This window comes from Solanum dulcamara, chromosome 11, assembly GCF_947179165.1.
Source record: "Solanum dulcamara chromosome 11, daSolDulc1.2, whole genome shotgun sequence".
Taxonomy (NCBI): domain Eukaryota; kingdom Viridiplantae; phylum Streptophyta; class Magnoliopsida; order Solanales; family Solanaceae; genus Solanum; species Solanum dulcamara.
In genome coordinates, this window is record NC_077247.1 from 55,248,232 (window position 1) to 55,269,236 (window position 21,005).

Below are 21,005 nucleotides of genomic sequence, written 5' to 3' on the forward strand. Positions count from 1 at the left end.
ATGAAATAAACCTAGAACATGCAGCAAAACGACTAAGATCAGCCATATCGTAGTGTCTATAAGCTCTTGTGAGTATATCTAATTTAGTTCTTGCTACCTATTAATTTCACTCTGAAGATATCCAAATCGAGGATAATCTGGATATGGATCTCGGTACTAATTTCACTTTGAAGATATCCAGTCCGCGATTATCACATTGTAGAATAATTTGGATATGGAGCTTGGTACATATATACAGATTCAACAAATAAATGTATGTATTAAATGTAACACTAGCTTTTGGTGGCAGAATACACACACGCACATACACACATGAAAAATAGGAAAATGGAACGGATTGTAAAGTTTCCATGTAAAGGCAGAGTAGCTCACTGGTTATAGAATATAAAGAAATACGACGATAATGAATTAGGTAATTTGATTGTAACATTATTCATTTGTTGAGATGATTAAATTTGTATGTCCCACTCTCTAACCCTTTCTTTTTTGATCTATTGAGTAATAATAGTCACTTTTCGGATCAAATTGAAGGCCGCGACATTTTTAAATTAAACTATTAATTGAGGGTATTTTTGTTCAATTTTGCATAGTTTATGGATATTTTTGATCATTTTTTGAATATAAAATTATTATTTTATTTGATTGTTTTGAAATATAAGATTATCAGAGTAGAGAAATTAAAATTGTCACATGAATTGAGAGAAGAGTGCAACAATTAACATTCATGAAACTAAAAAGGAAAAGAAACTTTTTCCCAGTTTGGTTTAATTTCGTGTGCCAAATACCCATATATAATATATTTAGATTATACATTACCTTGTTGTTTTAGTATTAAGTTTCATAATTAACTAATGGGATGAAAGAATCATCTAGGATCAAATATAATACTAATTAATTGATGCTTACATTTTGTTTTTGCTCTTATTGTAAGATGTTCATGTACATCTCAATCTTAGGGCTTCATTTGCAATATATATATGTATCCCCACCTTTTTTTTGGTGTTTCATCTTCTGTTGTGCTTCCTTTTTGTCTGGCCATTCTAACTATGGAGTTGTATGCTTCCTTTACACCAGTGACATCAAAATACAGAATTTAGATGATATGCATGCTTTCCCAACAAGCTTTGGCTTCAAAGGAGAGGCTCTTAGCTATATTTCTTATGTTTCTTTGTTGTAAATTGTTACTAAAACTCACTGGAGGCCAAATGAATATCGTAAGGTAGTTAAGGTAAAGTTCTATTGAGATTCAATTGGTAGTATCCATTAGGATAGGTATATAACTACTAACCTGGTGTTTGTTCTTGCCATTGTTTACAGGACGGCAAGTGTTGGTACCTTGGAATTGATGATTGTAGACAAGAGGTTGGTACAACATGTAATTTTGTATAAGCCTACTTGACACATGAGTTGAATATTGTTTGCTAATAAGGAAATTTGTTGGGATTTTTCTTTTTGCATTCATTGTTCGTGATGTATTTTACAACCAACCAGTTCGAAGGAAGCAAATGTTTTCCAAGTACTTCTAGTTTTCTCACAATTAATACAAATGAAAAATGTTGATTTACGTAGTTTACTTCTAAATCTGTACTCTGTCCTGTTTGATCTTTTGGTTTGCGTATATAATCTGGAAGCTCAAAGAGTGTATCACATTCTCTAAAAGAGTCTCTGCTAAGAATCGCCCTTGTGCATCCTAGTGTCTCCTTCAAAATTGTTGATATTGAAAGGTCTGTCTCTGTTATACCAGCTCCCTTAGGATATTTCGTGTCAGGTTTCTTAGATTTTGTTCATTTGCATGCAGTGAGTATGACCTGCTTTGCACACGTGCTTCTCCTTCCCCATTGCCGCTATTGTCCAGTGGTTTTGGGATTCATCTGAGTTCCCTTAATAATTTGAATGCAATCGATGGTTCATTCAAGCTCACTAGATACATCTTAGGTTGTGATGTTTACACAGTGAAGGTATACAGGCCCAAATTGATGGATAATCTATGTGATAAGTTATCTTTTCTGCACCTTGTTTCTCTAAAAATCATTGTTTAATTTGCAGGTCCTTCTATAGATCTGTATCCACTTATGTCAGTATATTTTCCTGAACAAAGAAAACGGAAACCTAATCTTTGGTTAGCGTTTACTATATCGGATTCTTGTTTTTCACGGTGTTTTTGTTTCCCTTGACCTTCATAATGGAGATACCAATTCAAGATTTGCTTCCAAAGGACCAATACATAAATTACTTAATAACCTAACTACTGTTATTCACTTATATTAGTTTTCCATTTCAATTTCCCCTTACAGCAACAACAAAGATGAAGACAAATTATAAGTTGCTTATACTTCAAGCCACTCTATTTGATCATTGCTATGTGGAATTCATTCAGCGCCAAGTTTTAAGGTAAACTACTTAGGTGACATTTGTTTTCAGTTTTAAAAATTGACTTTTTAACTTAGAGTTCAACTTTTCGCATAATCCAAAAAGGTGACTGGTTTACATTACTGTTCTATTTTCTAACTCTGATAACGTAATAGGAAGTTCCTACAATTGTTTCAGACCAAAATGATAACTTCATTGTTCAAATTGAAGTAATCTTTACAAAAATGTATGGATAAAGATAAAACGGACGAACAAGGTGATTTTTGATGATGTTGAAAGTTGATGTATATGTGTCTGTTTGGTTTAAATTCTAGAGTTTTTGGAAGTTTGCGAGCTTAGATGCAATTTGCTTTATTATAAAAGCTAGCAGTTACTATGCTTTTTCATTTGGAGCTTAAAAGGATTTAGTTTCTTTAAAAAGTTACATTGATGGTCTTTACCTTTCTTAGTTTTATTGATAAATATTAGTGTTTTGTAGTGATGAATGTTGAGGTTCAAGAAATAATGTTGTTCCTTTTCTATTTATCCAGTATTTAAATCACTATATTGCATGCATAATCATTATATTCTTTTGTGCTTAAATGAATTTGCCTTCCCGCATGAATTCATTTATTATGTTATTATTTAAATTGATTGACATAGCGTGTCCTATCTTGTCTGAATGTAATATGGATGATTTTTACATGTATGGAGAAATCCTCAGTATTCTCTAACATTGAATGAAAGGAGCGAAAACCACACTGAATCAGATGGTGGTATACTTTCTGATTTACTGGCCATTGTATCATTTTGTAATTATGATCGTGATAACGTATTCTACAATTGTTTGATATGGTTGTATTTATATTCGCCTATGGTGTATTTGGTATAATTAAAAGTATAATCTCTTTTTTATTAATTCACTGTTAAGTGTTGATGATTGTTTTTCATGTCTGGTCTATGAACATAGTGATTTTTTTGTACTCTATATGTTTTGGAATTATGAACACTTCGCTATTCAAAAAGTGACTAATTGTTTTACATATATACTACGTTTCATTTAAAATGATTGTAATACTCAATAATATAAAAAAAAAAATTGTTGTCGCGCGAAGCACTGACTAATTTACTATAAGTTAAATAAAATAATACTAAATATTTTGAATGGAGATTAAGGTTACTAAAAATAGATGTACAGTTCGACTATGAAGTTAAAATATGGTTACTTTAGACTAAATTTTATATTTAAGTTTTAAAAAATCTATGTAATATGTATAAAATAATAATTTATAATCTGGATTAAAATTTCAAATCACAATCAATCTATAAAAATTTGCACAAAATTAAATAATTTAAGTTATATATAATGACAAAATTTCACATTATCAATGGAATACAATCTTCTTATTAAAAAATAAACGGAAAAGGATCAAAATTACTTTCGAAATAGCTCAGATATACCCTTCAACTATTTTTGGGATCATATATATCCTCGCCATTATCAAGGAGACCACAGATATCCTGCCACTTAACGGTTGATTGTTAAAACTAACGTGACAGTGCCACATGAAAAAAAATATTCACATGAATGGCCATGTCAACCTCTCTCCTTCTTCCTCATTAGTTCAGGAGTATTTTTGACTTTTTTTTTATAATTTTAATTTTTTTTCTAAATTTTCAACACCACAATATACCCCTCCCTCCATAACCCACTCATTTTTTAAATTATTAATTATTATTTTTATTTTTTTTTACAACACCACATATCCCAACAACCACCCGCCCTCCCTGATTTTTTTTAATGTTTTTAATTTTTTTTCTGAATTTTCTACACCACCACATATCCGGGCCCCACCCTCTCACTCTAAAAAAATTCTTAAAAAAAGTTTAATTTTTTTTTTGCATTTTTACACGACCCACCCCCATGACCCTCCCTCCCCACCCCACCATACCCTCCAAAATTTTAAATTTTTTAAAAATATTTTTTGGGGGAGGATTGAGGGTGGGGGGAGTATGTGGTGTTGTAGAATTTTTTTAAAATAATAATTAAATATTAAAAAATAAGTGGGTGGGGTTGTGAAGGAAGGGGGTATATGGTGGTGTAGGAAAATTTGAAAAACAATATATATAAAAAAGGGGTCAAAAATACACCTGAAGTAAAGATGAAGAGGGAGAAAAACTGACGTGACCGTCCATGTGGATATTGTTTTTTTCATGTGGCACTGTCACGTCGGCTTTAACGGCCAATTCTTAAGTAAAAGGATATTTGTGGTCTCTTTTGATCCCGATGTGGATATATATTTGATTCCAAAAATAATTGAAGGATATATTTAAACTATTTCGAATAATTCGAAGGTAATTTTAACCCTTTTTCAAAAAATAAATAAGTACTAAAATAAAATTTACAAAAAATAATATATTTTGTACTGACTCGTTTTTTATTTTTTCTACATGTATTAACAAGTTCGAAAACTGTATATGTAAGAAAAATACTAGAATAAAAATTTCACATTAATGCAATAAACTCTTCTTATTCTTTTTTAATAAATAAGTACTTAGAATAAAAACTTACAAAAAAATAATATATTTTGTATTAACTGTTTTTTTTTCCGCGTGTATTAACTAGTTCAAAAACTATAAAAGAGACACCACCTGGGCACTTTAGAACTCCCCACCATCATATTACGGAAGTCATACGCTACCGGCGCATCTTAGAGTACGCCACCGGATTGCTGATCTTAACTGTTCCGGTGACGATGTCCGATCAAAGCCCTAAATCAATTTTCCCGGTGATCATCTTCTCAAGTAATGCTACTGTTCTTCCCATTATCTTGCTGATTCTTGGCATATTTTAAGGAATTCAAGAAATCTTGGAATTCTTGCATGCATTCTTTTTAAGAAAAAATCAAGAACATTAAGCGATTGGTATTCTTAAAAGCATGTGTTAAGGATGTTCTGGAATTATGTTGTCCGATCAAAACCCTAAACCCTAAATCAATTTTCCCGCCGTTCTATCTGCTCAAGTAATACTACTGCTCTTCCCATTATCTTGGTATTCTTCCATCCATTAAAAAAGAAAGAAGGAAAAATCGAGAACTTGATATTGTAAGATTTTCTTGGAATTCTTGCATGCAAGCTTTTAAAAGAAAAGATGGGGAGCATTAAGCGAATGTCTGAGGCTATTTGGAGTTCACACAGTCTAGATGCTGGTGCCACCAAGGTGTAATTTACCCTTTCAAGTGTCAATAATCTTTATGAATTTACTAGATATTGAATGGAAGTCCCCACTCGCACAACTCTAAAAAAAATTAAGTAGTTTAATTAAAAGAAGTTGTGATTTGTAGTATATGAATGAAGACACTCAATTGGACAGACTTTCTTAAACACCCTCATTGGTTAGTCTCTTTTACATGGTCTGAACTTTTTGATTTTTATTGTTTCTTAAAAGTTAAAATTGTGCCATGTACGAGAATGAGGGATTATATTTTTATTTCTGATTTTGTTAATGTTTTGTGGGTCAATCATCTCATCATCTGTTAGTTTGAATCTATTTGCTTCTTCATTCATCAGGTAACTAAGCGTATCGTGTTGAATTTGCTTTCGAAGCCCTTCTCTCTTCTGAGTGTTCTTAGTAGGTTCACAATAATTTCCCTTGCCTGAAAGACATTTATCATAATTATTTAGATACGCTCTGAAAGCGTATAACATGTTAAATTATACTGATAGTATCACGAAATTTTACTGAAATCCGCAATGATAGTTGGTGTTGGAGGAAGATTGATAGGTGGTGAAAGTGTGCCTAGTACTAACTTGAAGAATTTAGGCATGAATTCTTGAGCTAAAGAGCTAGATTCAATCCCAGGAATTTGCTTCAATGATGATAGAAATGCCGTCTATGGGAAAACTCAGATTAGAACAGAGTACAAACAGGGACTTTTTTGGTCAAATAAATTTGTTAAGACTTATGGACTGACCTAATTGGTTTTTTCTTGAATGTCAATGACTTTGTTATCCCAATTGGTCAAGTGGGATCTCATGAAACTCATCAATTTTGGGCAAAAGTTGGTCTCTGATCATTTGTAGGGCTAATTAGAGATATTTGTGTCTTTTTACATTGTAGGGCTAATTAGAGATAAAAGTTGGTCTCTGATCATTGTAGGGCAAAAGTTGGTCTCTGATCTCGTGAACTCATCAATTTTGGGCAAAAGTTGATTGCATGCATTACTCAACTAATAGGCTGTTTGACCATTTGTGTTCATTGGTATCTTTTTACAGATGTTCAGTGGTTACTTTCATCTTCTGTTATGCTTCCGGTTCATCTGGCCCTTCTAACTATGGGTTCGAATGCTTGCTTTACACTAGCAACATCAAAATACTGCAATTTAGATGATATATATGTTTTCCCAGCAAGCTTTGCCCTAAAGGAGAGGCTGTAAGCTCTACTTTTGATGTTTCTTTGTTGGAAATTGTTACTAAAACTTACGGAAGTATCCATTAGGATAGATATAAAACTACTAACGTGGTCTTTGTTCTTGCCATTGTTTACAGGGCAAGTGTTTGCACCTTGGAATTGATGATTGTAGACAAGATGTTGGTAAAATAGGTAATTCTATATAAGCCTACCTGATAAAAGAGTTGACTGCTGACTGCTAATACGGAAATTTGTTGGGATTTTTCTTTTTGCAGTCATTGTTCGTGATGTATTTTACAACCAACCAGTTCGAAGGAAGCAAATGCACTCCAAGTACTTCTAGTTTTCTCACAATTCAATCAAATATACTGCTAAAGCTTACTGTCCTAATTGATCTTTTGGTTTGCATATATAATCTGGCAGCCCAAAGAGGGTCTTGCATTCTATGAAGTGTCTCTGCTAAGAATCGCCCTTGTGCATCCCAATGTCTCATACAATTTTGTTGATATTGATAGGTCCGTCTTTGTTATTCCAGCTAACTTAAGGATATTTCCTTTCTAGTTTCTTAAGATTTTGTTCATTTTCATGGCTTTGCACACGTGCTACTCCTTATCTGCTGCCGCTATTATCCAGTGTTTTTGGGATTCATCTGAGTTCCCTTAACAAATTGAATGCAAGTGATGGTTCATTAAAACTCTCAGGATACATCTCAGGTCTTGATGTTTACACGGTGAAAAGTATACAGGCCCAAAATTGATGGATGGATATGTGACAAATTATCTTTTCTACACTTTCTCTCCCTAATAACTACTGTTTAATTTGCAGATCCTTCAATATTTTTGTATCCAATTATTTCAGTATATTTTCCTGAACAAAGAAAACTGTAAACTAATCTTTGGTTAGCATTTACTATATTGGATGCTTGTTTTTTACGTTTTTTTTGTTTTCCTTGACCTTTGTAATGCAGATATCAATTCAAGATTTGCTTCCAAAGGACCAATACATAAATTACTTAATAACATAGTGATGAGCAGCGAAGTCGATCTCAGTTGTATCCACTGTTTTATTGAACCTAAACTGCCCAAGATCTTTATATGATTTGACTTTGGAGCCTTCAATGACCTCTGTGGAATTTAAGGTGAGATTTTTTGTTGGTATTTATTTTTTAATTGTTTTGGGGTTGGGAAATGAGTGTGAGTCTTTGGATTTATTTTTGTAGAATTGAGTTTGTGTTGGGGCTTTTTTTGTGAGAATTAGTTTGAGTTCCCTGTAAAAAATATTTCAAAACACCTAATCATTTTCTGAAACATTAATATGGGTGAAATAAATAGGTTAAAACTGGCTAAACATCATTATTTATTACTAATTGTATTGGAATTCAAAGTATTATAAAGGACCGGACCCCCTGACCAGCAAGGCCTTGTGTCACAGCTGTTCCTGGAGTCCGTAGAGCAAAATAATCTTTCTGTTGTTATGGGAGAACAATGCAAACCCACGTTTCTAGCTTCTTGTGTTTGCAAAACCAAACTGGCCAATGTTAACAAGGACATTTTGTATATATTTGTTTTACTGATTGGTTCTTATTACAATGTGTTTTCTGCTTCTAAGACTGACATTCTTCCAGTTGGAACTTAATTTCCTGATTTTTGCTTACCCAATCATTCCCGACCTGATGGATTTAGAGTTACAACGACAAGTTTACCTGAATCTAGTATATCCAAAACGCAGAGTACAAATTTACATGTAAAAATTCATTACTTAGATCATTAGAAGTTGAATTCATAAAGTTTTAAATCTTGAATTCGGCTCATTAAACTCTAACAGCAAACATTTCAAGAGAGCTAAGGGTTTTAGCTACATATTAAACTTTCTCCCAAGTCAAACTTTGGCAATCTATCAAAAAGAATGCAGAAAATATAATACATGTTAATTGCATGTTCCCCGATAATGCAGAAATGATTAAGTGGATAAGGTACAAGAACATGACAAAAATGAGACTACAGCCGATTAACATGTAAAAAACTTGAGCATGAGTATGAAGCTGCTGCTTTGTTTGATGGGTGAGAATGTAATACAATCAATCGTCTTATGAGAGCCAGTAGTTGTCATCGCTATCATATTCTTGAATGGCTACACCTTTACCTTTGTTGTTACTTTTGCCAGTAGGTGTAGTAGAATCAGGTGTTGAACCATTCTTCACAGCAGGAGCTGAACTATCCTCTGTCGCCTTGTATGATAATACTTGTCTCTTTTGGGGTTTAGTGGTTCTTTTCTCATAAGTGATTTCATAGTAATAGGAGTCATTGACAAGCTGAACATCTAATTTTTATCCAAATACATTCTGCACGTTTATCATCGTTCGCGGTTACCTTGTCAATACAGATGATGTCAAGAATTAACAACTTGTGCTTAGCTACATATTCCCCCCATCCTTTTCCTCCAAGATATTATCCCTCCTTCTCACAAACGGCAGTGACCGGTGAGGCTCTTCAATGAATTCTTATGTTCCTTTGTTTGCTACTTCTGATGACAAGGGGGCACATGTTTTATATGAAAATTGATGCTATTTTTTCTCCTCTTAGTATGATGCTCCATTGTAGTATCATAAATATTTCTCTCCAAATGAATATATTTATGACACAACTCTTATTTCTTTTTTCCATGAGATTTACTTCCTTATATGTTTGTTATTCTTATAAGTTGTGTACTCCTAGTTTGAACTTTAGTCTAGTTTCCACTTTCCACCAAATATCTGTTGCTATAGGCATTTGGACCTGCTATGTTAAGGTGGATGACAATGGTAAGTATTAGATTCTTTGACATTGATCTAATGCATTTTGATGTGTAGAAAGTTATGCCCGATTTTATTATTTCACTTCATCTTCTGAAGTTGTACCTTCTTTTGAAGGATCTGGTGTCTCATGAGATGGACTGGTGCTGATGGGAAAAAGCTATGGTAATCTTTTTGAAAAATGTTGGACTGACATCATTTTTTTTATTGTATTGATGCTGCTTGTCCATAATTTATTTTGCTTGACAACTATGATGTTCATAACTTGGAATGGGATTGCATGCATTACTCAACTGATAGGCTGTTTAACTGTTTGTGTTCATTAGTATCTTTTCACAGATGTTCTTTTATTTATTATTTTGCAGTTTTACTTGTAATTGGGAAAAGTGGTTTGGCTGTTCACAACTCAAAATATTGATGCTTACATTTTGTTTTTGCTTTTATTGTAAGATGTTCATGTACATCGCATTTCTGGTGCTTCATTTTCAATAAAATACTTTCTTTACCTGTATCGCTTCCCCAAATAAAGGGGGAGGATATATATATGTATATATATGCAGCCAGACTAAGATAGTGGGCTAGGTGGCCTATCGGTTCTCCATAGTAGTCGTAGTCGCACTCATTTGTCTTAACATATGATTTTGCATGGGATTACTGCTTATATTAGTTGGCCAGTTTACTTTGGGTATCCTATTTTATTTATAGTAGTTAATGCTCCTTTATCCCCGATCTTTCCTACCCTGACTTTATCGCTTTATCGCTCTCATTATTCATATCTTTATATTGTCTGCTATATGCCTGGCTTTACTGACCTATGTCTTGTTTCCCTTGCTTCTCCTCCCTTGTTCTTCTCTCTTAAGCCGAGGGTCTTTCGGAAACAACCGCCCTACCTTTTAAGGTAAGGGTTAGGTCTGCGTACACTCTACCCTCCCTAGACCTCATATGGTGGGATTACACTGAGTTTGTTGTTGTTGTTGTATATATGGAGCCAGAGAGAGTGAGAGAGAGAGATGAAATATATTTTTTGTTGATCACTACTGCATGTAGAAATGTTTTGATTACTTGTTCTAGCTGAAGTTGAGTTGGAACATACTTATTGGTGCTTAGGTACTTTTAGCCCCGCTTATGGAGACAGTATATGTGCCTGTTTCTTTCATATTCTGTTGTGCTTCCTTTTTGTCTGGCCTTTTAACTATGGTTTGGTATGCTTGCTTTACACCAGCTACATCAAAATAGAACCATTCAGATTATATGTACGCCTCCCCAGCAAGCTTTGGCTTTGAAGGAGATGCTCTGAGCTTTATTTCGGACGTTTCCTTGTTGGAAATTGTTACTAAAACTCACGGGAGGCCAAATGGATATCGTAAGGTTTTGAAGGTAAAGTTCTTTTAAGTTTTAGTTGGTAGTATCCATTAGGATAGGTATAAAACTACTAACTTGGTCTTTGTTCTTGGAATTGATGATTGTAGACAAAATGTTGGTACAACAGGTAATCCTTTATAAGCCCTACCTACCTGATACATGAGTTGATGTTGTTTGCTTATAAGAAAATTTCTTGGGATTTTCTCTTTACAGTCATTGTTCGTGATGTTAGTGATGTATTTTACAACCAACCAGTTCGAAGGAAGCAAATACACTCCCAAGTACTTCTAGTTTTCTCAAAATTCAAACAAATAAATAATTTTGATTTACATACTTCTTAAGCTGTATTCTTTCCTGATTGATCTTTTGGTTTGCATATATAATATGGAAGCCCAAAGAGGGTTTGCATTCTCTGAAAGAGTCTGCTTAGAATACTCCTTGTGCATCCCAGTGGCTCCTTCAAAATTGTTGATTTTGAAAGGTCCGTCTTTGTTACACCAGCTAACTTAATGATATTTCCTGAATGGTTTCTTAGATTTTGCTCATTTGCATGCAGTGTGGATTACCAGCTTTGAACATGTGCTTCTCCTTCTCTGTTGCCTCTATTGTCTAGTGGGTTTGGAATTCATCTGAGTTCCCTTAACAATTTGAATGCAAGCGATGGTTCATTGAAGCTCTCAGGATACATCTCAGGTCCTGATTTTTACACAGTGGAGGTATACAGGCCCAAATTGTAACTGATGTTTACACAGTGGAGGTATACAGGCCCAAATTGATGGGTAAGAGATGTGATCAAGTTATCTATTCTACTCTTTGTTTCCCTAACAACCACTGTTTTATTTGCAGGTCCTTCAATAGTTCTGTATCCACTTATTTCAGTTTATTTTCCTGAACAACGCAGTGTTATCAAATGCGAAAAGAGCAAAAAAGCTCTAAGGTTCATTGGGGCTTTAAGCGCAGATCACAAATAAAGTGTGGGCTTTAATGAAAAATGGCGCAAAGGGAGAAAAAGATACAAATATATATGTTTAGTCCAAAACCAATAATTATAAACATGAATGACAAATATATGACCAAGAAATTGAAAAAAAAGTATGATAAAGTGAAATATCAATTATTTAGTGTCACTTCTTCAAAAGAGGCTCATTGGCAAGGAAAAGTTTGCCTTAGAACCATGATGACCACACTGAAGCGCACATAAAGCGAGGCGAAGCGTTTAACACGTTTTGAGCCTCGCTTCAGGGCTTAAGCGTGCTTACAGCGCGCCTTTGACAACACTGGAACAAAGAAAACGGAAAACTAATCTTTGGTTAGCATTTACTATATCGGATGCTTCTTTTCTACGGTGTTTCTGTTTTCCTTGACCTTCGTAATGCAGATATCAATTCAAGATTTATTTCCAAAAGACCAATACATAAATTACTTAATAATATAGCGATGAGCAGCAAAGTCGATCTCAGATATATCCACTGTTTTGTTGAACCTAAACTGCCCAAGATCTTTACATGATTGACTTTTGGAGCCTTCAATGACCTCTTTGGAGTTTAAAGTGAGATTTTTTTGTTGGTATTTATTATTTAATTGTTTTGGGGTTGGGAAATGAGTGTGAGTCTTTGGATTTATTTTTGTAGAATTGAGTTTGTGTTAGGTCTTTTTTGTGAGAAATGGTTTGGATTGTTTTGTGTAAAAAATATTTCAAAACACCTAGGTATTATTGAATGGAAGCCCCACTCGCACAACTCTAAAAAAATTAAGTAGTTTAATTAAAAGAAGTTGTGATTTGTATTATATGAATGAAGACACTCAATTGGACAGACTTTTGTAAACACTCTCACTGGTTAGTTTCTTTTACATGGTCTAGACTTTTTGATTTCTATTGTTTCTTAAAAGTTGAAAATTGTGTCATGTAAGAGAATGGGGAATTATATTTTTATTTCTGATTTTGTTAATGGTTTGAGGATCAATAGAGGTGGGCTGCTGAGAATACGGCAAGTTGTGCTTTTATGCAATTTTCATCACTTAGACTAGTTGCACAAAAGGCAGTGATCGTTGAGGCTCTTCAATGAATTCTTATGTTCCTTTGTTTGCTACCTCTGATGACGAGGGCATATGCTTTATATGAAAATTGATATTCCTTTTCTCCTCTTAGTATGATGCTCTATTCTAGTATCATAAATAATTTTTTTTCCAAATGAATATTCTGATATTGCAACTCTATTTCTTTTTTCCATGAGATTTACTTCCTCATATGACTGTTCTTTTTATGTTTGTTATCTTATATGTAGTGTACTCCTAGTTTGACCTTAACCCAGTTTCCACCACGTATATGAGCAATAGGCAGTGGGACCTGCTATGTTAAGGTTGATGACTATGGTAAGTATTAGTTTCTTTGACATTGATCTAATGCATTTTAATGTGCAGAAAGTTCTGCTCAGTTTATTATTTTACTTCATCATCTGAAGTTGTACTTTCTTTTGTGTTTCATGAGATGTACTCGTGCTGATGGGAGAAATATATGGTAATCATTTTGCAAAGTGTTGTACTGAAGTTGAGCTGGAACATACACATTTGCGCATAGGACTTTTAGCCCAAGACAGTATATGCGCCTGTTTCTTTCACTTCTCTTCTGTTTCCTTTTTGTCTGGCCATTCTAACTATGGTGTCGTATGCTTCCTTTACACCAGTGGAGAGAGAGAAGGACTGATTGTAAATGGTGCTGGTCTTTTACTAAGGCTGCCTGCCAGCAGGTCTAACCTGTATGAGATACAATCTACATTTTAGAGGAACTAGCTTCATTTGAAAATTAACGTTCTAACAGTTTTAAGAAATAGTAGAAATTATTAATTAGAATGAGGGGATTAAGGAAAAGCTTGAATAGGCTCTGAGGAAGTGACAAAATTTTCTTATTTTTCTTTGATGAGTGAAGGAAGTGGGAGCACATGTAATCAGAGGACTGTGTTTGGTTCCTTTTAGTTTTCGACTGCATACTATGGACTGGATCAAACTTGAAAACTCTTGCACTTCTTAGGATTACTGAATTTTCTTTCAACTGATTACATAGTCTGATTATGTAGACATTTTGCTATGAACTGGAAAGGAAGCTATCGACTTCAATGATATGCTATTTATTAGAAAAGCTTCTCATTACCAGCTCAGAGTTTCCACTTTGTTTGACTTATCACCACAAAGAAAAAAAAGGGTGGGTGGAGGATAGATGTGGTTCTTGTTTGTCTATTAGAACAAGTCACTTGTTCATTTTTTGTTCCATGTTTAATGTGCAATCAAATTGCTAGAAATGATGTGCAGAATTTTATCCCTTTGTTGGCTCAATTGATACTGATTGTCTTAATCTGATAAAGTTATTTTGTTGTGTTTTTCTAGAATATCTTATGGTGACTGGTTTGTTCTTAATGTTACTTGTAGGATTGCCCCGTCTTTCTCTTTATTGAGGACACTGTCGCGAATCTCTGGATTAGAAGTAACTTTGTTGGTGAGAGCAATTGTACTCAACATTTTTATGCAACATCATTACTTAGGATTCATTGTATTTGATGTTATTTGTACATGTGGCTTTGCCCACTTCACATTCTCTTCCCTGTAGGCTGTAGCCACCCACCTGCCTCCCTAAAAGAAGTGGGGGGAGGAGGGGGACAAATTGTGGAAGGTTGGTTAGTGGAAGAGAGAATTGCTGATGCATCAGATGGTGCAAAGCATTTCACTGTTATACCATCTTGTAGTTTTGTCACTTTCCTTTCTCTTTAGATTATCGTTGTTGAAGTATCCTCCTCGTCTATTGCTATTCCATTCACTACTCCTCTTTTCAGATATAGCTGTGAATTATGAGATCAAGAAAAAGAGGTGCAGGGCCCAGTGTTGCAAAGCTACACTTCAGCTTCGTGCCCCGCAACCAAAGAAACTGACTAGATTATCGTTGTTGAAGTATCCTCCTCGTCTATTGCTATTCCATTCCCTACTCCTCTTTTCAGATATACCTGTGAATTATGAGATCAAGAAAAAGAGGTGCAGGGCCCAGTGTTCAAAGCTACACTTCAGCTTCGTGCCCCGCAGCCAAAGAAACTGACTAGAGAGTGCACTGTTAGGAGAGAGATTCGATCTTCGCATAATATTCTGTGGGGAAGTGCTTTCGAATAGCATGATCCTGAGTCTGGATTCCTCTGTCAGATTGAAAGTTCAAGTCGGTCAATTGATCGATCTCTTGCTCATTGTGCAGTTGGTGTAAACTGGAAATCGAGAAGCTCTGTACAGCCCTTTCATCCAATGCCAGGTAAATTATCCTTTAGTGCTTGTTTGTATTAATAATCAACGATGTCAGAAAATGTGTGCAACTAGTTAATGTTATTTTCCACCGTGCAGAAACTAGAGCTGTATGGAGACTGCAGCATTCTGCAAAAGCTATTTGCTCAGAGCTTCCACAGCAGTCGTCCCATCAGTGTGATCAATCTTCCACCCAAGTTGTGGTGATAGTGTATTCTCTGATGAAAGGTAAAGTTATCAAATTTCTTGGGAGGATTAGGTCACTTTCCGGTGTTATCTCAATCAAATATGTTATTAATGTTTCTCTCCTCAGGTCAAGTGTGAAAATGAAACTTGTTAACATCTGGAATAGCAAGTTACCAGCTCTAGGGGAGTGCACAAGTCCACACGATGGGGAGTCAAAACAAGGTAAACCATTTCTGCCGTTTGTTCCTGTCGTGAATAAGAGCTGAATTTTTCTACTGTGTGTTTCAGTTAATTAGCTTCATCTCTCTCACGCACTTTTCAAGATTATCTTAGAATGCATTCTTATAAATCCTGAAAGCATTTGAGATTACAATGTCTCTTTCTAAGTCTCCTTGACCACATAGTCTCTTTCAAATTCCATCTTCTACTATACTAGAAAGATCTAGTTTCAACATGTATGCTTATTGTCCATTTAATTTCATTTTAGGGTATTTTAGTCTTATCACTCAAGCTCTCCACGTGTTATGTTGCTGCTATATTCAATATGAGGCCTCCTAGCACGTCAGCTGTTTCCTCTACTTCTGTTTTCAATTTTCAATAGACCACCATAACTACATCAGTATCTCTATCTTCTCCATCACTTCTATCTTTTTGCATATTCAATGCTAAAGGAAACGTAGGAATGTGTATATCTCTTTGTCAATGGATTATGCCATATTTATTTTTCACATTCTTGTTCTTCAGAGCTTCCGTCTCCTGTTCGTTTTCAAAAGAAGTGTAGAGATCTGGGTTTAGAATTCTTCCGGATTTTTTCCGTGTTTGTTAATTTCATTTTAGATTGTTGTGGGTTTAGCTTGATAGTGATACAGATTTGGGGTTTAGGCCTAATTAGAAGGAAGAAACATTTGAGTATAATGTTACGGTGCTTAATAAAGTTTGATTATTTTTTCCATTTCCTTTGTTATTGGTTGTTGTGGGTCAATTAATTTCAAGCTAAGGGTATATTGGATAGCTTGCATCCAGCCCTTTCTGTCGCCATCTTTCATGGCCTTTTCTATTGCTGTACTTTTCTCCGCTAAATAATTTCTTCTTTGCTCGATTGAATTTTCGTTAATTTCTCTTGACTTTCCTGTTTCTACAGGCATCCTCTTGCCCAAAAGGTAAGCTTTTTCTTCTATATATATGTATTTGCGTCTCTTTGTATGTGTTTCAGTTTTGGATTTTTTTTCCTCTTTTGTTTTCCATGTGTTAAATGCTTGACCTGTTGTATTTCTGCATTCATTTTTGCTTGGAGCTGTCTTGGAGTACTCATGTGGTTGTTGAGATTGTGGAGAGTGAAAATCACTTGTAGGGAATTTTCTCCAAATTTGAGGTAAACTATCAACCAGTACTCTGTTCTTTTGTGTTTGATGGGTTATGTTTGATTAGACGTTCAAATTAAGCCAAGCTTTGCTGGTTGATTGACTTGTGATGAGGAACATGCGAAACTTAAAACATTCAATTGGCTAGGTTGATAACAAATTATATGGAAGAAAATGTGTTTGGAACTGAACTAGGATAACCAAATTTTCTAAGAGAGAATGTGAATATAGAAAAATGACAAAAGTGGTTGAAAATTGTTACATGCATGGTTTTAACTTTTAGGGATGAGTTGTATTTGGTCAAATGATATATATAAAGGTAGATGTATATTTGTATCCTGGTTAGGAAGAGTTAAAGAGAAGAAGGCCTAAACAACCTGTTTCTCTCCCACCCCACCTAGTTAATTCTTTATAGTTCGTTTTTATCTCACACAAAAAAACTCTATTTATGACCCTTCGGGGTGGCTCTTGGGACTTCCATGTTGGAAGTCTCAAGTTCGAAACCCCTTGCCAGCGAAAGCAAGGGGTTTGCCTTCTGGGTCCAGCTCGTCGTATACAAATATCGGAGGTGCAATAGAAAGCACCGAAGAAGAATCAAGAGTCTGAAATCCTACACTTGGCCTTGAACTGGCGGTGTAGCACCAACTGTAATAGGAGAGCCTAAAGTACCTGGAAGGACACATGTTGCCCCCATCACTATGTTTGTCTCCCCATTGGACCTCTCTGTGTGGTTTGCGAGTTGTTGCATAGTAGCTGGGTTTACCCCGTGCGCACCTAAAGAATAGCGGATGCGGGTTTTCCTTGTCATAAAAAAAAACTTTATTTATGGTCTTGTAGTCTTGTTACTTTTTTTCCCAATCTTTCAGTTTAGTTCCCATGGATTCTCTTTATCCTAATTTTATCCATTTTCTCCATTCTTGATTTAGTGTTCTTGCTCATGGTTTTTTTTGAGCTGTTTGGCGAAAAATCCATTTCTATAACTTTGTTTCAGAGACAGCTGGGGACTTGATGGCCATGAAAAAAGTCTTATTGTATATGTATTAAAGCTGAAGCAATTAACTCTTGATTATAAACAAAAACAATTTGGATAAATCTTGAGGTGTCGTAGTTATGGAAAATTACTTTGGAGTTGTCAAGGACGATGATCAGCATCATCAGATGGAACTGCCAGCTGGATTTCGATATCATTTCTTTGCTATTGCTGTTGGTGCTATAGATTTTAACAAAATTGAACCTTGGGACCTCCAATGTTGAGCCTTTTCATTTATTTGTTGGAAATTGTTACTAAAACTCACTGGAGGCCAAATGAATATCGTAAGGTTTTGAAGGTAAAGTTCTTTTGAGATTCAGTTGGTAGTATTCATTAGTCTAGGTATAAAACTACTAACTTGGTGTTTGTTCTTGTCATTGTTTACAGGACGACAAGTGTTTGTACCTTGGATTGATGATTGTAGACAAGAGGTTGGTACAACATGTAATTCTGTATAAGCCTACTTGACACATGAGTTGACTGCTGTTTGCCAATAAGGAAATTTGTTGGGATTTTTCTTTTTGCATTCATTGTTTGTGATGTATTTTACAACCAACCCGTTCGAAGGAAGCGAATGCATTCCAAGTACTTCTATTTTTCTCACAATTCAAACAAATGAAAAATATTGATTTACGTAGTTTACTTCTAAATCTGTGCTCTGTCTTGTTTGATCATTTGGTTTGCATATATAATCTGGAAGCCCAAAGAGGGTATCGCATTCTCTGAAAGAGCCTCTGCTAAGAATCGCCCTTGTGCATCCCAATGTCTCCTTCAAAATTGTTGATATTGAAAGGTTTGTCTCTGTTATACCAGCTAATTTTGGATATTTCCTGTCTGGATTCTTAGATTTTGTTCATTTGCATGCAGTGAGTATGACCTACTTTTCACACGTGCTTCTCCTTCCCCATTGCCGCTATTTTCCAGTGGGTTTGGGATTCATCTAAGTTCCCTTAATAATTTGAATGCAATCGATGGTTCATTCAAGCTCAGCAGATACATCTTTTTTTTTTATGTTTACACAGTAAAGGTATACAGGCCCAAATTGATGGATAATATATGTGATAAGTTATCTTTTCTGCACCTTGTTTCTCTAAAAACCATTGTTTAATTTGCAGGTCCTTCAATAGATCTGTATCCACTTATGTCAGTATATTTTCCTGAACAAAGAAAACGGAAACCTAATCTTTGGTTAGCATTTAATATATCGAATTCTTGTTTTTCACGGTGTTTTTGTTTCCCTTGACCTTCATAATGGAGATACCAATTCAAGATTTGCTTCCAAAGGACCAATACATAAATTACTTAATAACATAACGATGAGTTTTGACAGTCTTCTGACATTGACCAGCGAAGTAGATCTCTGATATATCCACTGTTTTTGTTGAACCTATACTGCCCAAGATCTTTATATGATTTAACTTTGGAGCCTTCAAAGGCCTATATGGAATTTAAGGTGAGATTTTTTGTTGGCATTTATTTTTTAATTGTTTATGGGTTGGGAAACGAGTGTAGGTCTTTGGATTTACTTTTGTAGAGCCCAAGATCTTTATATGATTTAACTTTGGAGCCTTCAAAGGCCTATATGGAATTTAAGGTGAGATTTTTTGTTGGCATTTATTTTTTAATTGTTTATGGGTTGGGAAACGAGTGTGGGTCTTTGGATTTACTTTTGTAGAATTCAGTTTGTGTTAGGGCTTGTTTTGTGAGAATTAGTTTTGGTTATTTTCTGAAAAAATAATTCACATCTCTTATTAATGGGTGAGGGACTAACTTTTTACTAACACCTAGCATAATCTAATATTGGATGCCAGTCAAGTACAAAGTCGGGAAGCCACCTTAGTTTGCTTATAGTAAGAAACTGAATATCACTGGAAGATCTGGCTAGAGTAGTGAAAGCTTACCAGGAAAGTGAATGTTGCTGTCAAAAAAATGACAAGAAAGAGATGCAAGTACATGAATAATCACCGGTAAGAGGCTCAATGTTGTGGGAACGATCCTCAGAAAGAGGCGTGACATGACCAGACAACCATCTGAAAATAGTCATGACTCTGTCAGAAAGTTATAAGAAAGAGGCGTGACTCTATTAGAATGGTTATTGGAGAGAGGCATGACATCGCTGGAACTGTCATTGGAAAGAGGTCTTCTTGACCAGTTGCCAAAAAGAGGCATGTTCACTCCGTAACAACCACCGGAGAGAGATAAGATACTGAAGAGAGAAGGGCTGATTGTAAATGGTGCCAGCCTTTGGCTAAGGCTGCCTGTCAGCAGGTCTAACCTGTATGAGATACAATCCACATCTTAGAGGAACTAGCTTCATTGGAACACTTTAACACAACTCTAACGTTCTAACAGTTTTAATAAATACTAGAAATTTATTAATTAGAATGAGGGGATTAAGGAAAAGCTAGAATAGGCTCTGAGGAAGTGACAAAATTTTCTTATTTTTGTTTGATGAGTGGAGGTAGTGGGAGCACATGTAATCAGAGGACTGCGTTTGGTTCCTCTTAGTTTTCGACTGCAGACTATGGACTAGATCAAACTTGAGAACCATTGCACTTTTTAGGATTACTGATTTTTCTTTTAACTGATTACATTGTCTGATTATGTAGACATTTTGCTATGAACTGGAAAGGAAGCTATTGACTTCAATGGCATGCTATTTGTTAGAAAGGCTGCTCAACAGCAACTCAGAATTTCCACTTTGTTTGACTTATCACCACAAAGAAAAAAAAAGGGTAGGTGGGGTGGGTGAGGGGTAGGTGTGGTTCTTGTTCTATTAGAACATGCCACTTGTTCATTTTTTCCCATGTTTAATCTGCAATCAAATTGCCAGAAATGATGTGCAGTCCCTTTGTTGGCTCCATTGATACTGATTGTCTTAATGTGATAAAGTTATTTTGTTGTGTTTTTCAAGAATCTCTTATGGTGACTGGTTGGTTCTTAATGTTACTTGTAGGTTCCGGCCCGTCCTTCTCTTTATTGAGGATACTATCGCGAATCACTTTACTGGAAGTAACTCTGTCGATGAGAGCAATTGTACTCAACATTACTTAGGATTCATTCTTTTTGATGTTATTTGTATATGTGGCTTTGTCCACTTCACATTCCCTTCCCTGTAGGCTGTAGCCACCCACCTGCCTCCCTAAAAGAGGTGGGGGGGGGGGGAGAGGGAAACAAATTGTGGAAGGTTGGTTAATGGAAGAGAGAGCTACTTATGCATCAGATGGTGCAAAGCATTTC

At 35.1% G+C, this 21,005-nt stretch overlaps 1 protein-coding gene and 2 long non-coding RNA genes across 12 annotated transcripts; all 3 read left to right on the forward strand.

The window, feature by feature from the left end:
* Window positions 1-572: 572 nt before the first annotated feature.
* Window positions 573-19,212, forward strand: LOC129873861 (uncharacterized). 7 transcript variants are annotated; one of them, XR_008762784.1, is made up of 5 exons: window positions 573-1,219; window positions 1,318-1,362; window positions 1,799-1,958; window positions 2,047-2,119; window positions 2,295-2,753. XR_008762784.1 is itself a non-coding variant. In XM_055949053.1 (5 exons), the coding sequence occupies exons 1-4, from the start codon at window positions 1,098-1,100 to the stop codon at window positions 18,890-18,892; spliced, it is 339 nt and encodes a 112-aa protein (XP_055805028.1). In that variant the 5' UTR covers window positions 573-1,097; the 3' UTR covers window positions 18,893-18,896; window positions 19,023-19,212. The 7 variants fall into 7 exon arrangements, 2 of the variants coding, with proteins under 2 accessions (XP_055805028.1, XP_055805029.1); XM_055949053.1 differs by lacking the exons at window positions 2,047-2,119; window positions 2,295-2,753 and adding exons at window positions 18,881-18,896; window positions 19,023-19,212; XM_055949054.1 differs by lacking the exons at window positions 2,047-2,119; window positions 2,295-2,753 and adding exons at window positions 18,881-18,896; window positions 19,036-19,212.
* On the forward strand, window positions 4,987-11,315 carry LOC129873866 (uncharacterized). 2 transcript variants are annotated; one of them, XR_008762798.1, is made up of 11 exons: window positions 4,987-5,154; window positions 6,625-6,781; window positions 6,898-6,952; window positions 7,036-7,093; window positions 7,184-7,275; window positions 7,728-7,898; window positions 9,669-9,716; window positions 10,774-10,928; window positions 11,021-11,040; window positions 11,127-11,194; window positions 11,305-11,315. It is a non-coding gene; the product is annotated as an uncharacterized LOC129873866 (long non-coding RNA). The 2 variants fall into 2 exon arrangements; XR_008762797.1 differs by lacking the exon at window positions 11,305-11,315 and having other exon boundaries at window positions 11,127-11,294.
* LOC129873869 (uncharacterized) lies at window positions 13,293-18,704 on the forward strand. 3 transcript variants are annotated; one of them, XR_008762802.1, is made up of 11 exons: window positions 13,293-13,509; window positions 13,598-13,660; window positions 14,337-14,403; window positions 14,900-15,198; window positions 15,288-15,416; window positions 15,502-15,596; window positions 16,516-16,534; window positions 16,669-16,746; window positions 17,952-18,063; window positions 18,153-18,196; window positions 18,633-18,704. It is a non-coding gene; the product is annotated as an uncharacterized LOC129873869 (long non-coding RNA). The 3 variants fall into 3 exon arrangements; XR_008762804.1 differs by lacking the exon at window positions 16,516-16,534; XR_008762803.1 differs by lacking the exons at window positions 17,952-18,063; window positions 18,153-18,196; window positions 18,633-18,704 and adding an exon at window positions 17,844-17,940.
* Window positions 19,213-21,005: the final 1,793 nt, after the last annotated feature.

What these genes read in the sequence shown, in the direction of transcription:
- LOC129873861 (XM_055949053.1), top strand. Translation starts at nt 1,098, where the DNA reads ATGATATGCATGCTTTCCCAACAAGCTTTGGCTTCAAAGGAGAGGCTC. An exon ending in GGCCAAATGAATATCGTAAG is followed by an intron (nt 1,220 to 1,317) that starts GTAGTTAAGGTA and finishes CATTGTTTACAG; the next exon opens with GACGGCAAGTGTTGGTACCT. An exon ending in TTGATGATTGTAGACAAGAG is followed by an intron (nt 1,363 to 1,798) that starts GTTGGTACAACA and finishes ATTTGCATGCAG; the next exon opens with TGAGTATGACCTGCTTTGCA.